The sequence below is a fragment of the Gasterosteus aculeatus genome, chromosome 20 (assembly GCF_964276395.1).
Source record: "Gasterosteus aculeatus chromosome 20, fGasAcu3.hap1.1, whole genome shotgun sequence".
Classification (NCBI taxonomy): Eukaryota; Metazoa; Chordata; class Actinopteri; order Perciformes; family Gasterosteidae; genus Gasterosteus; species Gasterosteus aculeatus.
Window position 1 is genome coordinate 11,155,833 of NC_135707.1, and position 16,660 is coordinate 11,172,492.

General features: G+C 42.7%; 3 protein-coding genes across 4 annotated transcripts; all 3 read right to left on the reverse strand.

The window, feature by feature from the left end:
• Positions 1-1,934: 1,934 nt before the first annotated feature.
• LOC120811141 (chymotrypsin-like protease CTRL-1) lies at positions 1,935-3,976 on the reverse strand. Its single transcript, XM_040166331.2, has 7 exons — positions 3,754-3,976; positions 3,497-3,600; positions 3,324-3,403; positions 3,158-3,239; positions 2,861-3,041; positions 2,583-2,713; positions 1,935-2,278 (listed from the first exon to the last, which is right to left on the reverse strand). Exons 1-7 carry the CDS (start codon positions 3,797-3,799, stop codon positions 2,117-2,119), a joined length of 786 nt encoding a protein of 261 aa, XP_040022265.2. The 5' UTR covers positions 3,800-3,976; the 3' UTR covers positions 1,935-2,116.
• An 80-nt stretch (positions 3,977-4,056) lies between these two features.
• Positions 4,057-8,675, reverse strand: LOC120811118 (heat shock cognate 71 kDa protein). The gene is made up of 9 exons (XM_078095191.1): positions 8,437-8,675; positions 7,016-7,220; positions 6,717-6,922; positions 6,333-6,485; positions 5,704-6,259; positions 5,375-5,577; positions 5,097-5,295; positions 4,736-4,968; positions 4,057-4,527 (listed from the first exon to the last, which is right to left on the reverse strand). The coding sequence occupies exons 2-9, from the start codon at positions 7,218-7,220 to the stop codon at positions 4,345-4,347; spliced, it is 1,938 nt and encodes a 645-aa protein (XP_077951317.1). The 5' UTR covers positions 8,437-8,675; the 3' UTR covers positions 4,057-4,344.
• Positions 8,676-9,180: 505 nt separating this feature from the next.
• On the reverse strand, positions 9,181-15,406 carry LOC120811130 (uncharacterized). 2 transcript variants are annotated; one of them, XR_005710309.2, is made up of 10 exons: positions 14,854-15,361; positions 13,658-13,843; positions 13,415-13,533; positions 11,792-11,895; positions 11,311-11,378; positions 11,055-11,201; positions 10,534-10,624; positions 10,271-10,419; positions 10,034-10,191; positions 9,181-9,930 (listed from the first exon to the last, which is right to left on the reverse strand). XR_005710309.2 is itself a non-coding variant. In XM_040166308.2 (10 exons), the coding sequence occupies exons 1-10, from the start codon at positions 15,044-15,046 to the stop codon at positions 9,762-9,764; spliced, it is 1,368 nt and encodes a 455-aa protein (XP_040022242.2). In that variant the 5' UTR covers positions 15,047-15,406; the 3' UTR covers positions 9,181-9,761. The 2 variants fall into 2 exon arrangements, 1 of the variants encoding a protein (XP_040022242.2); XM_040166308.2 differs by having other exon boundaries at positions 10,034-10,175; positions 14,854-15,406.
• Positions 15,407-16,660: the final 1,254 nt, after the last annotated feature.

Sequence of the window (16,660 nt, forward strand, 5' to 3'; positions counted from 1 at the left end):
GAGGTTCTGTAATAGTACATACAGGATGTGAGCAATACATAAACAGGAAAGCAGATATGCTGATGCAAAACCCCACTTTGTGATTAGGACAACCTGCCGTATTAACTGTATCACCGTGTGATGTAATAATAATATAAAACTGCATGTAAGTGTTGAAGAAAGGAGGTGCACAAACTCATGCAAAGCCAAGACACAAGCTGAAATCTATCAGTAATAAAAAAAGCACTTCTGCCCCTTGTCATGCAAATGTGTACCGCCTGGGGCCTATTAAACGCAAAGAGCTGTCTCAAGACCTTCGCAACCATATTGTTGCAAAACATACTGATGGCATTGGTTACAGTAAGATTTCAAAACTGAGTGAAAAACGTTATGGGAAGAGTTGTCCAAGGACCGCTTTTGGAGAGCTGGAGATAGAATTAGCAGGTACAATTGTTTCAAAGGAAACGATAAGTAATTCGCTCAACCGCCTGTATGCACGTGCTCACCACGCAAAACTCCATTGCTGAAAAAAAAGCAGATTGAAGCGTGTATAAAGTTTGCTGCGCAATATTTAGACGAGCTTGTGAAATCCTCAGACGTGAGCAAAACTGAACTCAATGCCTCATTACGACCTCATGTTTGGTCAAAGGTCAAAAACAGAGGTCAAATGGCTCTGCACGTCCCCCAGATACAAATACATAGACAGTTGATATTGCAGCAAATAGATGCAGTAAAGTATCAAAAGAAGCGGCTTATAAATACAAGGAACACACAACAGATGCTGATTGTGTTTCAACAGAAAACCACAAACACCCATGAGTATCCTTCTTTTGAAGTGCAACACTTCAAGTATTTAAAGTATAATGGAAAATAATAAACAAAAAAATAAACAAAAAAAAAAGCCATCATGCACAGCATTTAACTGTACTAATTACCAATGTCATTCAATCCTCCAGTTTAAATTACCAGAGTATTCATTCCAATACATTAGGATGGTTTTGACTAACTAAATCAAGGTAAAGAGAAGAAATATTGTCTGGCAATCGGTGGTTCGCAGCCGACCGCCGTCCTGGCAAACAACTGAGCAGCTGCATCGCAGGTTGGAAAAGCGAGACGATGTGTTGGGATCTCTTGATGGTGTCACTAGTGGTAAACAGTGTTATATCAATTTCATTTTTGAGTAGGAAAGGTGGGCGTTCAAGAAACTGAGGTGTCCTCTGATCATGTTTGCAGAACAAAATAAATTACCATCAAAAACTATTGGAGACGTCTCAAGGATTATTTCACGCGTCAAAACAAACTTAACACCAACCAAGGTGACCTCACTTCTGACAAGAAAAAGGGTCACTATAGCCAGCGTAGTATAAACTTGCTGTTTGGAGATAGGTCAGTAGTGTATTTTTTCAGTAGAACACTCACTGTGTTGTTTGAAGTAGTTTCAATTAATTAGGTTGAATTTGCAAGTATGTTGAATAGTTATTCTGAGTTTTCCCTCTGTTTGATTTAGCTATCCCTTCTAATTTGTAAATAGCTTGGGTGAATAAAGTCCGTATTTTTCCCACTTTACCTGCTCTCGCAGCTTCATGCGTACCCAGGCGTTAGAAGAAATGAAGTTCTCTGTTTGATGTTTCTCCTACTCAGGTGGTGCCTTATCCAGAGCATGCAGAACGTTAAGCCAAAGACAGCGAATGGACAAAATGACTCTACAGTTTAATGTCCAACATTAAGCCGGACTATCATCAATCAGAGCTCTAACTCATTTACATAATAGTAGTATTTATTACAGGACACCTTTGTTTATATCTCAATATATGAGAGGTTTAGTGTTTTTTCAAACCCCCAGTGGCTATCTGACAAAACCTATTAAACTGCTTTTATGCTGCACAGTCCTGCTTTTCACCTTTCCACTCAACACGCACACACACAAATGTAAAAAATGAAATTAAACGCTGGTGTTACTTCAAAGTTGTATATTTCATATGTAATTTCTCACAAGCAAAGCAGCCCAGCAAGTAGTTGCTACCATTCAAAGCCAACAGAGATAGGTTCCGTGTGGCAGCTTATATTGATGCTGCGTGGATTACAGTGACTAGCAGGAAGAGGCACTTCTGTATCGCCGATTTTCTTTGTTTGCACGTTAGTTGGAAGCAACTATCTGGTCGATCCATCCTCGTAGGTAGGACACACGTGCATACACTGCAGGGGTGCGCACGTTGCAGTTTGAGGTACCCCAGGATACGATACCCACAAGGGACCACGTTCCGCTGTTCTCACAGACCAGAGGTCCACCAGAGTCGCCCTGAGATGAGAAAAATGTGAATGTAAATGCTTTTATAGAGTGTGCATGGGGTCATCTAACAGAATAGAACAGAGAGTGCTCGATAACAACACATTGAGAGGAGGTTCGAATTACTGACAGGATGTGAGCAATACAAAAACAGGAAAACCGATATGCTGATAAAAAAACCCACTTTGTGATTAGGACAACCTGCCGTATTAACTGTATATCTTGTTTTACTAGTGGTTTGTTTGCGATATGTATTACCATGTAATATTATAATAATAATATGAAACTGCATTTCAGGGGTTGAAATGATTGTTACCTGGCAGGAGGACACGCCAGAAGAACCAGCACAGATCATAGCGTCAGTGATTCTGTTGTAACCCCAGTACTGTCTGCACTGAGCAGGGCTAAGCAGAGGCAGCGCAGTCTGCTGGAGGTAGCGTGGGCTCGCTGAAAAAGGAGGAAAAATTAAAACGAGGCTGCTGTTGCATAAATAAATACCTTACACAGTGCCTACCTAGTTTCCTTTGTGGAAATGGAACATCTGTTTGTGCATTTGCCCTGTGTGTAATTCTTAAATGGTAGCTGCTCACTCACAGGTCTGGGCCGTCTTGCCCCACCCGGTGGTGGCACATCTGGTTCCAGAGGGGATGCTGGTGCTGGAGAAGGCCAGGCACACAGGAGACACACGGGACGTTATCTGCACTGGGGACGACAGCTTCAGGAGGGTGACGTCATTGTTGAAGTTCTGGGCGTTATAGTAGGGGTGAGAGATGGCCTGGACGGGAGCAAATATCAGTAGCAGATATGATGCAGATATGACACATCCAACCAGCATTGGACATTGAAATGTCTAATTGAATAAAGACATCATGCATGTGTTATATTACTTACCCTGGAAATTGTCTTGACCTGAATTTGCTCAGCGTTGGACTGACGATCATGTTCGCCCAGGATAACGCGGTGGTTGCTTGCTCTGGTGGGAACAAAAACAGACAGCTTGCAGAGATGGCAAGGTTGGGCTGTTGCTCATGTGGATGTGGGACACAGCATTACTCACGACACGCGGCAGTGAGCGGCAGTTACGACCCAGTTCTGGTTGATCAGGGATCCTCCGCAGAAGTGGAATCCACGACCATCCTGGAAGTGAAGCACGTCCGTTCTTAGTGACATTTTCTGAATTACACAAGGCTTGGGATTGTTGCAATTGGAAGGTTGCATAGCTTAAGCTACCTGAAGCGACACCTGCCATGGCCATGACCCAGGAATGGCATTCTCCCCATTTACAATCTTGTTGTATCCGCTCACTTGAGGTTTGATAGCAGGTACTCCACAACCTGACAAAGTCGCACAATTACAAATTAATCTGCTTGTCCCACAACAAGGGCATGCATACCAGGAATAATTTGCATTTTGTTTATCTTCCAATTGATGTGTAGGAAAAATGTTCAACAGGTAACGAATGTGCTGGCATACTTCAACTCACTCACCCAGTGTAGAGACCACAAGAGCGAAACAACTGATAAGCAACAGCATGGCCACGTCTCGATGGTGATGCACTCTCCTGTGTCATTTTGTGTGGAAAACTGGCTTTTATATGAGTCTCACACGCATGCTTGACCCTGAGTTCCATGTGTTCCCTGACTGCCCTACCACCACACACACCAACACACAGCAATGACTGTGATAGGTCTGGGAAGAGAACATCTGGTGATAAGCACATGATTATATAAATGTTTATGCTTGTGTTTGTCCTACACAAGTTCTATAATCATGCAATAAGAAGCAACAACCAACCTCCCAATGTTTTTATTGATTTGATGTTGGAATACCTCAAGCAAATTATCACTCATGACGGAAATAATAAACAACAGCCAGCTTCTTATTTGACTGAATATTTTAAATGCCTGTCTAATTTAGTTTATTAGAATTTTGTGAAGAAACATGATAAGCATAATGTGTATAACATAAGAGGGCTGTGATCAGTACATTTTATTGCAGGTCGATTCTGGCAAAGGAAACAGCCTTAAGGCAGTATGTGCATGTTGGGATCTGAGATAAAGGCACTGTCAGCATAGTCTTCAGTCGACTTCCTCAATAGTTGGGCCAGAGGAGGAGCCGCCTCCAGCTCCACCAGGGAAACCACCAGGCATCCCTCCTGGCATCCCTCCCGGCATGCCCCCCTGGTACAGCTTGGAGATGATGGGGTTGCACACCTTCTCCAGTTCCTTCTGCTGGTGTTCGTACTCATCCTTCTCTGCCGTCTGAGAAAAACAAATCCCAGATTTTATTGTCACCTTATACGGGGTTATTATGGATGGTAGTTGCTTGTTCAATATATAATTGGAAAAGGATATTGCGGATTTGCTTCACATTGTTTAAAATGATTGAGGAAAACTACCTGCTTCCATGACAAAAAAGAGTAACCATGTCTCTCATCAAGAATCATAGTTCAGTCAAGAGTGTTTTTACCTGGTTCCTGTCCAGCCAGGAAATTATTTCGTTGCACTTGTCTACGATGGACTTTTTGTCCTCAGGGCTTATCTTGTCTTGGAGCTTCTCGTCCTCCACTGTGCTCTTCATGTTGAAGGCCAGAGACTCCAGGGAGTTCTTGGCAGTGACCTTCTCTCTCTGGGCCTCGTCCTCAGATCTGAACTGTTCTGCCTCTTGCACCATCTGCTCAATGTCCTCCTTGCTCAAACGTCCTGTAAAATGAATGATACACAAAGCGTACCCTCTGTGTGATATGTATTTTTTCTTTGTTAATGTGTTGCAATTCTCCAGCTGTGGCATCAGCTTCTGATTTAATACGCATTCAACATAATCCGTATACCTTTATCATTTGTGATGGTGATCTTGTTCTCTTTTCCAGTGCTTTTGTCCACTGCAGACACATTGAGAATGCCGTTGGCGTCAATGTCAAAGGTGACCTCAATCTGAGGGACGCCTCTGGGAGCGGGTGGAATACCGGTCAGCTCAAATCTGCCCAGGCTGTTATTGTCCTTGGTCATGGCTCTCTCGCCTTCATAAACCTGCAAGCAGTTACTCGACTCAATTCTTTCTGCATCAACACACACTTTCGAAAGCGAAATGTTGTTTCTCTAGAATTACCTGAATAAGCACACCAGGTTGGTTGTCTGAATAGGTGGTGAAGGTTTGGGTTTGCTTGGTGGGAATGGTTGTGTTCCTTTTGATAAGAACAGTCATTACTCCTCCAGCGGTCTCAATTCCCAGGGACAGGGGTGTGACATCCAGCAGGAGCAGGTCCTGCACATTCTCAGACTTATCACCAGCCAAAATGGCTGCCTGCACAGCTGTGAAGAGTGAGGTGGTGAAACTGATGTCATGATAACAAGAACACTTCAATATAAACCAAAACAAAAGTATTTGAACGACAGCTCTCCTACTGAAATAGTAATATAACCAGTGAAGAGACCCACCTGCACCATAAGCCACTGCTTCATCGGGGTTGATGCTCTTGTTGAGGTCACGACCATTGAACAAGTCCTGCAGCAGCTTTTGAATCTTGGGGATGCGTGTGGAGCCACCCACCAGTACAATGTCATGGATCTGGGCCTTGTCCATCTTGGCATCTCTCAAGGCCTTTTCCACAGGCTCGAGGGTCCCACGGAAGAGCTCTGCATTAAGCTCCTCAAAACGGGCTCTGGTAATGGAAGTGTAGAAGTCTACTCCTTCGTAGAGGGAATCTATCTCAATGCTGGCTTGGGTGCTGCTGGAGAGGGTGCGCTTGGCACGTTCACAAGCTGTGCGTAGACGACGCACAGCTCGCTTGTTGCTGTTGATTTCCTTTTTGAACTTGCGTTTGAACTCAGCTATGAAGTGGTTAACCATGCGGTTGTCAAAGTCCTCACCCCCTAAGTGGGTGTCCCCGGCTGTGGCCTTGACCTCAAAGATGCCATCTTCAATAGTCAGGATTGACACATCAAAAGTACCCCCTCCGAGGTCAAAGATAAGGACGTTACGTTCACCGCCAACCTATAATAAAATGGCAAGAATTAAAAATAGCAGCATAGAAGAGGTTGAGATTTGCATTGCGTTAGTAAGTAACCTTTTTGTCCAGGCCATAAGCAATGGCTGCAGCAGTGGGCTCATTGATGATACGCAGCACATTGAGACCGGCAATGGTTCCGGCATCTTTGGTGGCTTGGCGCTGGGAGTCATTGAAGTAAGCAGGAACTGTGATAACTGCATTGGTGACAGCCTGGGGAGACAGTAAGAGCTCAATAAATATCATGTGTGTGTGTCCACAATGCAAACATAAGGCACACAGGAGAAGGAAATCGCTTGCTAGGATTCTAAGGTCTGTCAAGTGTAACGGGTATAAACAAAATGTACTTTTAGTTGATATCTGCAGCTTGTCCTTGCCAATCTCATAAAACCAAACTACCCTTTGTTGATCTGATTAAAGGAGTGCATCCTTATTGTCATCTACCTTCCCGAGATAAGCCTCAGAGATCTCCTTCATCTTGGTTAGGATCATCGAGGACACCTCCTCAGGGTAGAAGGTCTTTATCTCACCCTTGTATTCAACCTCCACCTTAGGTTTACTTGAGTCATTCACAACCTTGAAGGGCCAGTACTTCATGTCTGACTGCACCACAGGATCGTCAAACTTACGACCAATTAGACGCTTCGCATCTGAGGAGAGAAGAAAACAAAGCACTATAAGTCATGTGTTATTTTGAAATATTGTTTCTGAGCCTCTTGTCTTTTGGGCTTTGCCGTTCTCACCAAATACAGTGTTGGTTGGGTTCATGGCCACCTGGTTCTTGGCAGCGTCCCCAATCAATCTCTCAGTGTCTGTGAAGGCCACGTAGCTTGGCGTGGTCCTGTTTCCTTGGTCATTAGCAATGATTTCCACTTTGCCATGCTGGAAGATCCCCACGCAGGAATATGTGGTTCCCAGATCAATACCGACTGCTGGTCCTTTGGACATCTTACATAAAAGAAGCAAGATGAAATCAATGAGTTTGTAATTGCAACCCTTTTTGTTATGGACAATAATTATAGATAAGTATACGGTATGTATTCATCTTAACTGAATAAAGTTATTAGAATTATTCTCAATTTTTATGGCAGTAATTATTTTCTACTTGGAGTTTTGTTTTCTTTCTGTGTCATTCATGCAATGTGTACTCACCTGTACACATATATGTACTGTATATCAACTATGGGTTTATCTGCAAAGATACGCATGTCCCATGTTACATAACTCTCTGCAGGTTGCAAGGCAACATCAGGCTCATTGGGTGGAGTGGAGATGACCATTCATGGTGTAGCAGCATGAACCTCCTTCTGACAGTTCAGACCCAGCGATTGGTGGATGTCACACTGCTCTTTAATTAACTCTCTCTCCTCTACTCCCTCAGCAACAGTCAGGCTGGTGAAATGTGATGTACTCATCCTGGAATAGTGATCGGTGTGTCTATGTTCCGACAGCTGGCTCCAAATAGCTTAGCATTACTAAATTAAGCATCAGCGCAATGAGTGGAAGGTGTCTTAGTGACTATTAGGCGAGACGGCTTACTATTTAAACAGATACAGTAACTGGTGTTTGATCAGATAATAACTCAACAAAAGCCTCTCATGCAGGAAATGTAACTTTTTGAAAGCGGAGAAAGACACAAAACTCAGAACTGACTTAAGTCTAAAGATCTTTTGATTATCTTCTGCATGCAAGTGACAGTTGAACCTTGTTCCCTGTGATGTCTCAATTGAACTCAATAGTTATTCAGTTGTGTAACATACAAGGAAAAAACATGCTGACAGCGTTGCTTCACTGCATGTCCCGTTGCCCAATTCTAAAATGCAAATCATGTAAAGAACTATTTGTTTTGGAACATGAATATAACAGCGCTGTGGTCTGTGTCAACATGTTGCACTCATGAAGCTTAAAGATTAAAGTCTGTTTTAGCTATATGGCATATTCAATGCAATTCCGCTTCATTTGGTTGAGGCGTTCCTAAAGGTCCGACTGACATGTTGGGAAAAAATTCCCAAAAAATTATGAAAAAATGTTTTGTTTTGTTCACTGGACAGTCACTCAACATTGTGCTTCTTCTCATAGTCTGCATATTCTACAAAAACCATGCAATGCACTTTCAGAGCAGCAAGCAAGACGGAGCATGAAGCCAGGCTACTTGAAGGGTTACCTTGTGCTGTCAGAAGTTCAAGACAAGAAGTTACTGAGTTTTCGCAAGAATTTCAGAATCTTAAAGGAAACTCTTACACATGACTTTCCTTCAGATTAATACCTTTCTGTTTTATCTCATTCTATCTAGAGCTCCGTTCCCTCTCCTGGCGGGCGGACTGAAAGGACGAGTGTGTCTGCTCTCCGGTGTATATAGTGCACCGTGCATGCAGCGAGAGCCCATACGGGTGTCAGGTGACTTCACCAAGGAAAGTTCTAGGCCCATGTGTCAGCTCATTTACTGGATTTCTTTGAACGAAAGCTTGCCACTGTCACTTATCTGCCAGCTGAGCTAAGCAAACTGACGAGGGCTTAAAAATCTTTTTTCAATTAATAACCTGAAATAGATAATCCCGTATTTGTGGGGTGTCTGAGAATGTACAGCTGTGCTGCGGTGTGCGTGTGTGAATGGGATAAATGAGAGGAAACAAATGAAAATACTTTTAGGGCTTGTGTGATAACGAATGTTGTCCATGCACATGGACTGAACTAGTTTAAGATTCACCGTATGGGTTAATATGATCGTGGCGGCTGAAAGACATGCACTTTTGGATGTACAAAAGTGTACATTTTAATACCAGTTAATCTATTCAATTTAGTTAGTTATTTACTTCAATTCATTTTGTACTTCAGAGCATGTAAAAAATGTATCATCAAGGTACTGACTTTTATTATGTAGGGTAAATAAGAAAAGTGTACATCGATATTGCAATTTAGTAAACAATCGTTTTATTAAAGTATACATTTTATGGAGTATATATGTTTCGTTCTCAGTTTAAAAAGACAGAAGTGCAGTCATATACTCTCTTCGTACCCTTTTACAGAGCTCAAAAACTAGATTTCTACTCTTGTTACATGGGCCTCTCTGGCTCAGAGACCATCTGGCATTAAATATAACTGCGGTTTGTTAGACACCATCTGTTGCGTCACGCCAGATCTTAGTTTTCACACACGCCCGTTGGGTGGTAGTTTTCTACTTGCAGTTGAATATTGCACAACCCGGGAAAAACATCCTCTAAAGTGTGTTTTCTATCTCCTCCTAAAATATTGGGCCTTTTATTTTCACTGCAGTTATGGGCCACAGAAATAAAACGGTTGTTGCGGGTCGGCTTTCACACAATAAATACTGTACATTTATAATAAACAGCGGTAACGGATCCAAGGAAAGGTCAGCAGCAATCAGTGAATAAAAATAACAAATGTCAAACCTCTAAATAGGGATTACATGTCCCTGGTTACAAATTAACAGTTACATAAGTTTAATATCAAATATCTAAACAGTAGCTTTCACCTTAAAACAAATAAACTGCGGAGTTGATACAGAAAGTCCTCTTCTTGGCTCTTGTCCGTTTTACAGCACCCGTTCATGTAGTCCCAAGCACAGCTCTTGCAGTAGTTGTACAAATGGTGCTCTGCTTTCTTTAGCGTGCTGTTCAGTTCCAGGGTTCCCTGAAGGCTGAAAACAAAAAATAAAAAAAACAACAGTTTATCCAACCCATTCATTAACAAAAACATAATGTTTTTATGTAGTGAGATTTAAACATCTTAGCAGATCTTACCTGCTTGTAAACTGGATAAGTTGTACTTCGTCACGGCAACGCAGGAGAAACTCTCTGTTCTCCAACAGGATGGCTGCACAGATGAAGAGCTCGAAGGTGAAGTCAGTGTTGATGGCCTGCAGCTGGGACTCTGAATTGTCCTCTGCAGGGACACATCGCTGCATTAAAGACATTTAACTATTCCTCCGCATTAAGCCTTGCTTATTCTATTAACTTATTAATAGTTATTTGCTTTACCTGTCCTGCATTTTTGTGCAAGTCTTTCCTTATAACGTGCCTGGTCCACTTGCTGGGAGATGAGCTCTAGGTGGTCACAACTCAGGATCTCGAACAAACGTAATGCATCACTGTGTTCAAATTCCCTCTGGAAACCAAGCAGCAGCCACCTTAAGGGGCACACACACACACACACACACACACACACACACAAGTAGAACAGTAACACATCAAAACCCGTAGTCAGGCATAGAGAATATGAGCAAAGATCTTTGTAGATATACCTGTGGCAGAAGGTAAAGCTATCCATGGAGTTTGTGACCAAATGAGTGTACAGCTGAGGGTCCAGTTCCTTCAACAGGGCTGCCTCCAACTCTAAAAGAGAAAACAACCCATATCGCTTTCATATGCTTCACCAGCAGAATCTAAAATTATAGATTTGGTTCTGGATGGATTTTATTCTGGTTTTGTCCCATTTTTGGGGAGAATTTAGTTAATATTTAATATTTTTATTTTAAGAATCCCTGATTTAGCCTCAAAGACCTACTGACTGGAAAAACAAAGGCTTTCATAAATGTGCACATCCCTTATCAATCTAATAAAGCCTTCACTTAAATATACTGTATAAGGGAACACTTGCTTTTTTTGTACTGGAATTATTGTTTAATACCTTTATTTTACCACTAGAGGTCAACCCTAGTTAGTAATTCCACTCAGGTGGAAATCTCATTTTTAAAACATATATATCCTCGAGATATAGCATTTATTATACAAATTAAGTGGCATTTATTGTTAGTCATCAAACCTATTTTCCTGTGCAGACCATCAGCCCTGAAGTCCTTGGAGAACTTCTCCATGTAGCAGCAGAAACTCCAATAAGCGTCAACCTCAGAGTTAAGGACCTCCAGGAACCGGCTGCACAGGTCATTCATTCCTTGGGCATAACTGACCTCTGGATCATGAGAAGTGATGCGCAAACAACCAACTGTTAGTGACTTTAACAGGGCAACACACAGCCTGTAATGCAGCCTGATATTGCCAGTGTGATTCTTGCAGCGTACCTGGGTGAAAAGCAGCATAAGTGATGAGGATGTCCCTCAAAACCAACAGGTTGGCTGAACCTTCTCCCCTGCAGAAACAGACGGGAGCAGAAAAAGTTGAACACTGAAGGAACTTATTTCATGTGCACTACATTGAGTTGGTCTCAATGTGACGACAGTTGCACCCTCAAATTTATAAAAAACAATAATCATGTTATAATTTTTATCATTGTATAAGACCTACGGGGCAGAAGACAAAATATCTTGTTAGTTATATCAATTATTACATTTACATTTAAATCTTTATACTTTCCAGTCTTTTTTTTTTACTTTCCAGATTTACTGAGGTGAACAAAAAGTGAACGATCCTTCTTGGGTACTTAAAACTAAATGTCTGGATGTTTACTCCCACAAAGTTGAAGTCAAGGGTCAGCAATCCCATCTCACACACTATCTGTTGGCACGTAGTTAAAATGCACAACAATGGCTGACAAACACTCACTGATAATAGCTCAGGTCTCTGTTAGTTCTCGCCACATCCTTGTCGATGATCCTTGTGGCTTCCCGTAGCTCCTCTTCGTCAAACGTGACTCGCTCAAACAATATCTGGTAACAGTAGAGAAACGTAGGGACAAACATGCTGATTAAGATCTCTGCGTGAACTGCTTCAGACTTGTTCTTGTACTAGTTCAGCGATTCCCAAAGTGTGGGCCGCGGCCTGCAGGTGGGCCGCGAGAGGTCATTTACATTAAATAAATAAAGTTTTTAATTTTCAATTTTGAAAAGTTTGAAATTAATATAAAAATATGTATCATGCAGCACATTAGTTACGTGAAACATTAATTGATGAAGCACAAACAATTTAAACAAACAGATTGGTTAATCGGTTGATCCATACTGGTTGTACACGGCGCGCAAGGCGCTCTGCCAAACATGCCAAAGCTCGTCTACGACGGCGAGATGCTGAGCGGCGCTCAAGCGCGTGAGATATGGAGCTTGTTTCACGGCGCGTCGGAGAAACAAAGCTGTCGTTCTTGCCGAGCACTTCATGAGATTAAAGAGCGAGAGACGGTGCCATTTTCTTTACAGTAGCTGAACCATCTTAACGGGGAAAATAAGTTATTCTAAAAGGGGCCCTTGGCAGGCGGCGTGGCTGGAGAGCAGCCGGAGATTTAAGTCGTGGATGGCGAGGGGGGCGGCAGGAGCGAACGCACCTTGCAGCATCGATCCGACCCTGAAAGCACCGTCTCCACCTGTGTTGTGTTTTGACAACGTTTTATCTCATAATTTCAATTTTCTATTCCCTTTCTCCAGTGCGGAAATGGGCTTCAGCCAATCCAAAGACGGGGTTTGTAACCAATCAGGTGTAGAGACCATGTGACTGGCTCCGCCCCCTTACTGTCTGAAAGAACAACAGTGAGCGCGTAGAAAACTCCTTCGAGCGCGAGCAGAGATTCTCCTCGCGACCAACGAAGTTGGAAGTCTCGTAAGCGAGCAAATATCTCGCATCGAGACAAACTTTTGCTCGCTCGAGACGAATTTTTGCTGGCGGATGTTTGATTTACGCTCGCTCATCAACCTGATTTTGACAGTGATTTGCGCTGATACTGCAGTATCTTATGCAACTTATTGTGCGGAAAACACGGCGCATGAGCTCCGGAGAAAATGGTATACAAAACATACATTGACGGTTAATACATTTTTAATCGGTTAAATTCTTAAGGGCATTTTATCATCCCTAGTTTATGTTTTGATCAGAGTTGTGATTAAAGGTTTGGGTGGGCCGCAAAAAAATTTCAGATTTCAAAGTGGGCCGCGGCATTCTTGAGTTTGGGAACCGCTGTACTAGATTATTATGTTAAAGCTGCTTGGGAAGAATCAATACCTGAATACACAAATATATCAGTTGTTCTTAAAAGGCACACACACACTGGACTGAAGATACATTATATTACTATTGTGTATTCTAACGTCTCAAAATATGCTTCAATCCTCACACTATGTACAGGTGATCTCCTCTGTCACACAAAGACAAAGTAAACTAATGGAGCTCCAGAGGCAGAATAGAAAAACAAAAGAACCAAACATTGGAATATTAAGATTGCAATTATACTACTCCTCTAACCTGTGCCTGAAGCTCCAAGAAAGCCAGTCGTTCCCTGACCTCCTCAGACTGCTCGTGGGTTTGTTGTTGGGCAAGTGCCTCCCTCTGGTCAAAGTAACTGACTGCAGCCACCAACTCCGCTGGCAGGAAGGCAAGATCATGTGGTCAGAGAGGTTTAAACAAAAGAAGAAAAAAAAAAGAATCTAAAGGTTGACACTTGAGAGCCGTACGTCTCGTTATTGTGATGTGCATTTGGGCTTTTACCGTCCGTTCCGTTGAGGTGCATCCGCACGGCCAAAGGGAGGAACTGCTGCCACTTTCTCTTCATGACCCGGTAACGTTCCGTCATCTGCTCCTGCAGCAGAGAGCGCTGCAAAGCGGTCGAGCTGCAAGGATACATCCCAAATAAAAAACTCCACACCAGACCACGCTCGGAGGGACAGGCGCCACCTGGACAGAGGTTAAAAAACATTGGATAGTTTACGGCGGTCAATAGAACTGACTCGCCCAGTGTTTTCAAGCCAAAGGATAATTTGGGCAGCGGTCAAACTAATCTCTACCTGACCAAAATAAACCCTGAGTGACTCACGTGCGGTAAATAGAGCGTTAAAAGAGATCTTTGGAAACAATCACTGATCAGAGATGAACTTTACTCTGCTTTTATCTGTCATGTTTCACTCTGCGGGTTCTTTAATCTTCAGTTTTACATATTTGTAAGGCTGGAATGTGCATAAAGGCCCAAAAAGAAGGGGGGAGAGTTTTCACATTCCTGCTCATTCAAAGTGTTATTTAACCCCAGAGCTTTCATGTGCAAGTGTCCACGGACTGTGTTCAGGGACTGGATTAACATATTTAATGCACTGGAGCCACTAATCCAGACTTCTTAGCTTCCCACACTTCAGTGAACGTTTTAGTCTGGCTGGTGAATCTCATGTGATTTCTTAGAAATCATAGCAGCCATCTCAAATGTCTCTGTGGCTTTGATACAGAAGTCACGCTGTCTACAGTTCTCTGCTGGAGGGGGTCAGATGTACAATGCAGCGTTAGAGAATGCTCGACTGCCCTGAAGCCAAGCATCACTTGACTTCCTCTCCTCTTTGTCCGTAGAAATGCTCATTGATGCATCTACATTTGTGGTTGTGCTTCTGGACACATGTGATTTGAAGAATCCCTGTTGACCAAACTTCCATTTTCCATTTTTTTCTCTTGAAACTAAAGCCACACGTTGATGAACAGTTTTTAATTTTACGTTATGTTCAAAATAATATATAGTGTTGAGGGTGAAAAAACATATAATGCAACTACCTGCAAAGCAGTTCCATGTCGTTCCACACTAAAGTCGAATCCAATCACTGTTTGTAATAATTATTCTATGTCAAGTACTGCTAAACCGTTTACACAATTATAAAAGCACTTTGTAATACCTGCATCTGTTCGAATAGAGATATAGAGAGATTTACCGTTTTTGAAAATATGCATCCTCAGCCTGGACTCGTCGACCCTCCCCTCGGCGTCCATGATCCCGGGTAAAGTGAGCCGCGCGACGGACAGCGCAGGAGAGCTGACCGCTGCCACGCTCCTCTGGAAGTGACTCCCCGGTGCGCCGGTCCCCTCTGCGGGCCTCCGCCTCCTCCCGCCGTGCGAGTCCTCCATCGGCGCGCGCGGTGGTCGCGATCGCACAGCGCACACGCGAAGCAACAGTTGCCACCGGACGACCAGCTTGTCATCCTCCCGCACACCCCAAACGAACTTCCCCGGGAGAACCGACCGGGAGCTGGAAGCAGACGGGACTCACTTCCGCCCGACTGGATCGGACTCGTGCGAAGATCCCAACGGCGGCTCGTTGAGCGACTTCCGGCGAACGGCGTCTGCGGCGTCGTTTGGTTGTCACGTGACTGCACCTTGGGATCCCGGCGGCTCGGCCCACATTCCAGGTGCCGGAGTCCAGATGTGACTCCACCTAGTGGTCCATTTAACAGCACGGAACGCAACGTTTATCCCGGCAGCGCCACAAACGGACGAGAAGGGCCATTCAAAGTGCTTCACATAAAACCATTAAAACATCCAAACATAAGGCAAGGAGATTCATAAACAGTTAATAACATTAACTGTCCCCAATAGACTCAAGGAAGGAATTCATTCTAAAATAACTTTGGGGTACATTATCATGGGCCATTAAATGGGGAATGAGCAACAGAAAAGGTACAATAAATAATGTATCTGCAGTTTCTGATTCTGAACGAAAGGTCAACCGATGTAAGGTGTCATATGTTGGACAAAAAACAAAAGGCCTCTGATCAAATTCTGAGCTGAAATTGACTTCTTCTTTTAACTTCTTCTTCAGTTCTTGATGTATGATATCTGCTGTTGCAACTACCTAATCTATAATCTTAACCGTTGAAGGAGCGGTGTCAAAACACTTTGTGAAGCGCTTTGAAAGAAATACATTTATTCACGCCTGTCTTTTATTGTTACTGACGTTGTCTCCATTGAAAGGGTTATTGATCTCCTCCTGTCCACGCTGGCTGCAACGTTATCCCAGTGATCAAATGGAAGTGATAGGGACTCAATTTAAAATTCACTCAATGCGTTCTAAAGTTCAGCCAAGGCTGATACGAGGCTTTCGATCAATCAAGTTGGTATTTGTCTTTCTGGAATGAGACTCCTCCTTTGTGCTTTCAAGGCCTGTGTTTTTGCAGGAAAAAGCAATGTAACTTTGAAAAAATAGAGATACAAAAGAGACATACACTCTATATTCTCACCTCTGAGCTATGCTATTGGTGAGATACATGTGTTTTCGGTGTGTTTTCAGTGTACCCGTTATCCTCGAAACCAGCAGAGCGACTCTTGACTCTTTTACATTTTTGTATCTAATGCATTTTTGTATCTAATAGTTGAAGTGAAACCTTCACACCTGCTCTGTTTTATAACGTGTGATTGTGTAAATGTAGATGTTACGGTTCATTCTAAAACTCAACATCATTTTTGTTTAAAAAAACAGAATGGTTTGAAAAATCATATGTGTGTAAATGGCAGAGGTGTCAAAAGTATTCACATTCATTCCTCAAGTAAGTATAGATACTAGGGTTTAAAAAGTATCAACTCAAGCTTTTTACTTAAGTTAAAGTAAAAGTACTGGTTTTAAAGCTACTTAAAGTAGTATATGTAAGGGAAAATTGTTGGCGGAATGGTAAATATTTATACTTCTCATTCGACCACAATCAAATTCACTCTTTCCGGATGGCGCGATTTATCTGCATAGGTTTT

Excerpts from the sequence above, each read along its gene's own strand:
- LOC120811141 (XM_040166331.2), bottom strand. The coding sequence starts at position 3,799 with ATGCTGTTGCTTATCAGTTGTTTCGCTCTTGTGGTCTCTACACTGG. Across the intron at positions 3,601-3,753 it reads TCTTGTGGTCTCTACACTGG|GTTGTGGAGTACCTGCTATC; the intron begins GTGAGTGAGTTG and ends CGACTTTGTCAG. Across the intron at positions 3,404-3,496 it reads CATGGCAGGTGTCGCTTCAG|GATGGTCGTGGATTCCACTT; the intron begins GTAGCTTAAGCT and ends CTTCACTTCCAG.
- LOC120811118 (XM_078095191.1), bottom strand. The coding sequence starts at position 7,220 with ATGTCCAAAGGACCAGCAGTCGGTATTGATCTGGGAACCACATATTCC. Across the intron at positions 6,486-6,716 it reads CTGAGGCTTATCTCGGGAAG|GCTGTCACCAATGCAGTTAT; the intron begins GTAGATGACAAT and ends CTGTCTCCCCAG. Across the intron at positions 4,528-4,735 it reads CCTGGCTGGACAGGAACCAG|ACGGCAGAGAAGGATGAGTA; the intron begins GTAAAAACACTC and ends TGTTTTTCTCAG.
- LOC120811130 (XM_040166308.2), bottom strand. The coding sequence starts at position 15,046 with ATGGAGGACTCGCACGGCGGGAGGAGGCGGAGGCCCGCAGAGGGGACC. Across the intron at positions 11,202-11,310 it reads TTATGCTGCTTTTCACCCAG|AGGTCAGTTATGCCCAAGGA; the intron begins GTACGCTGCAAG and ends CTCATGATCCAG. Across the intron at positions 10,176-10,270 it reads TGCACAAAAATGCAGGACAG|AGGACAATTCAGAGTCCCAG; the intron begins GTAAAGCAAATA and ends GTGTCCCTGCAG.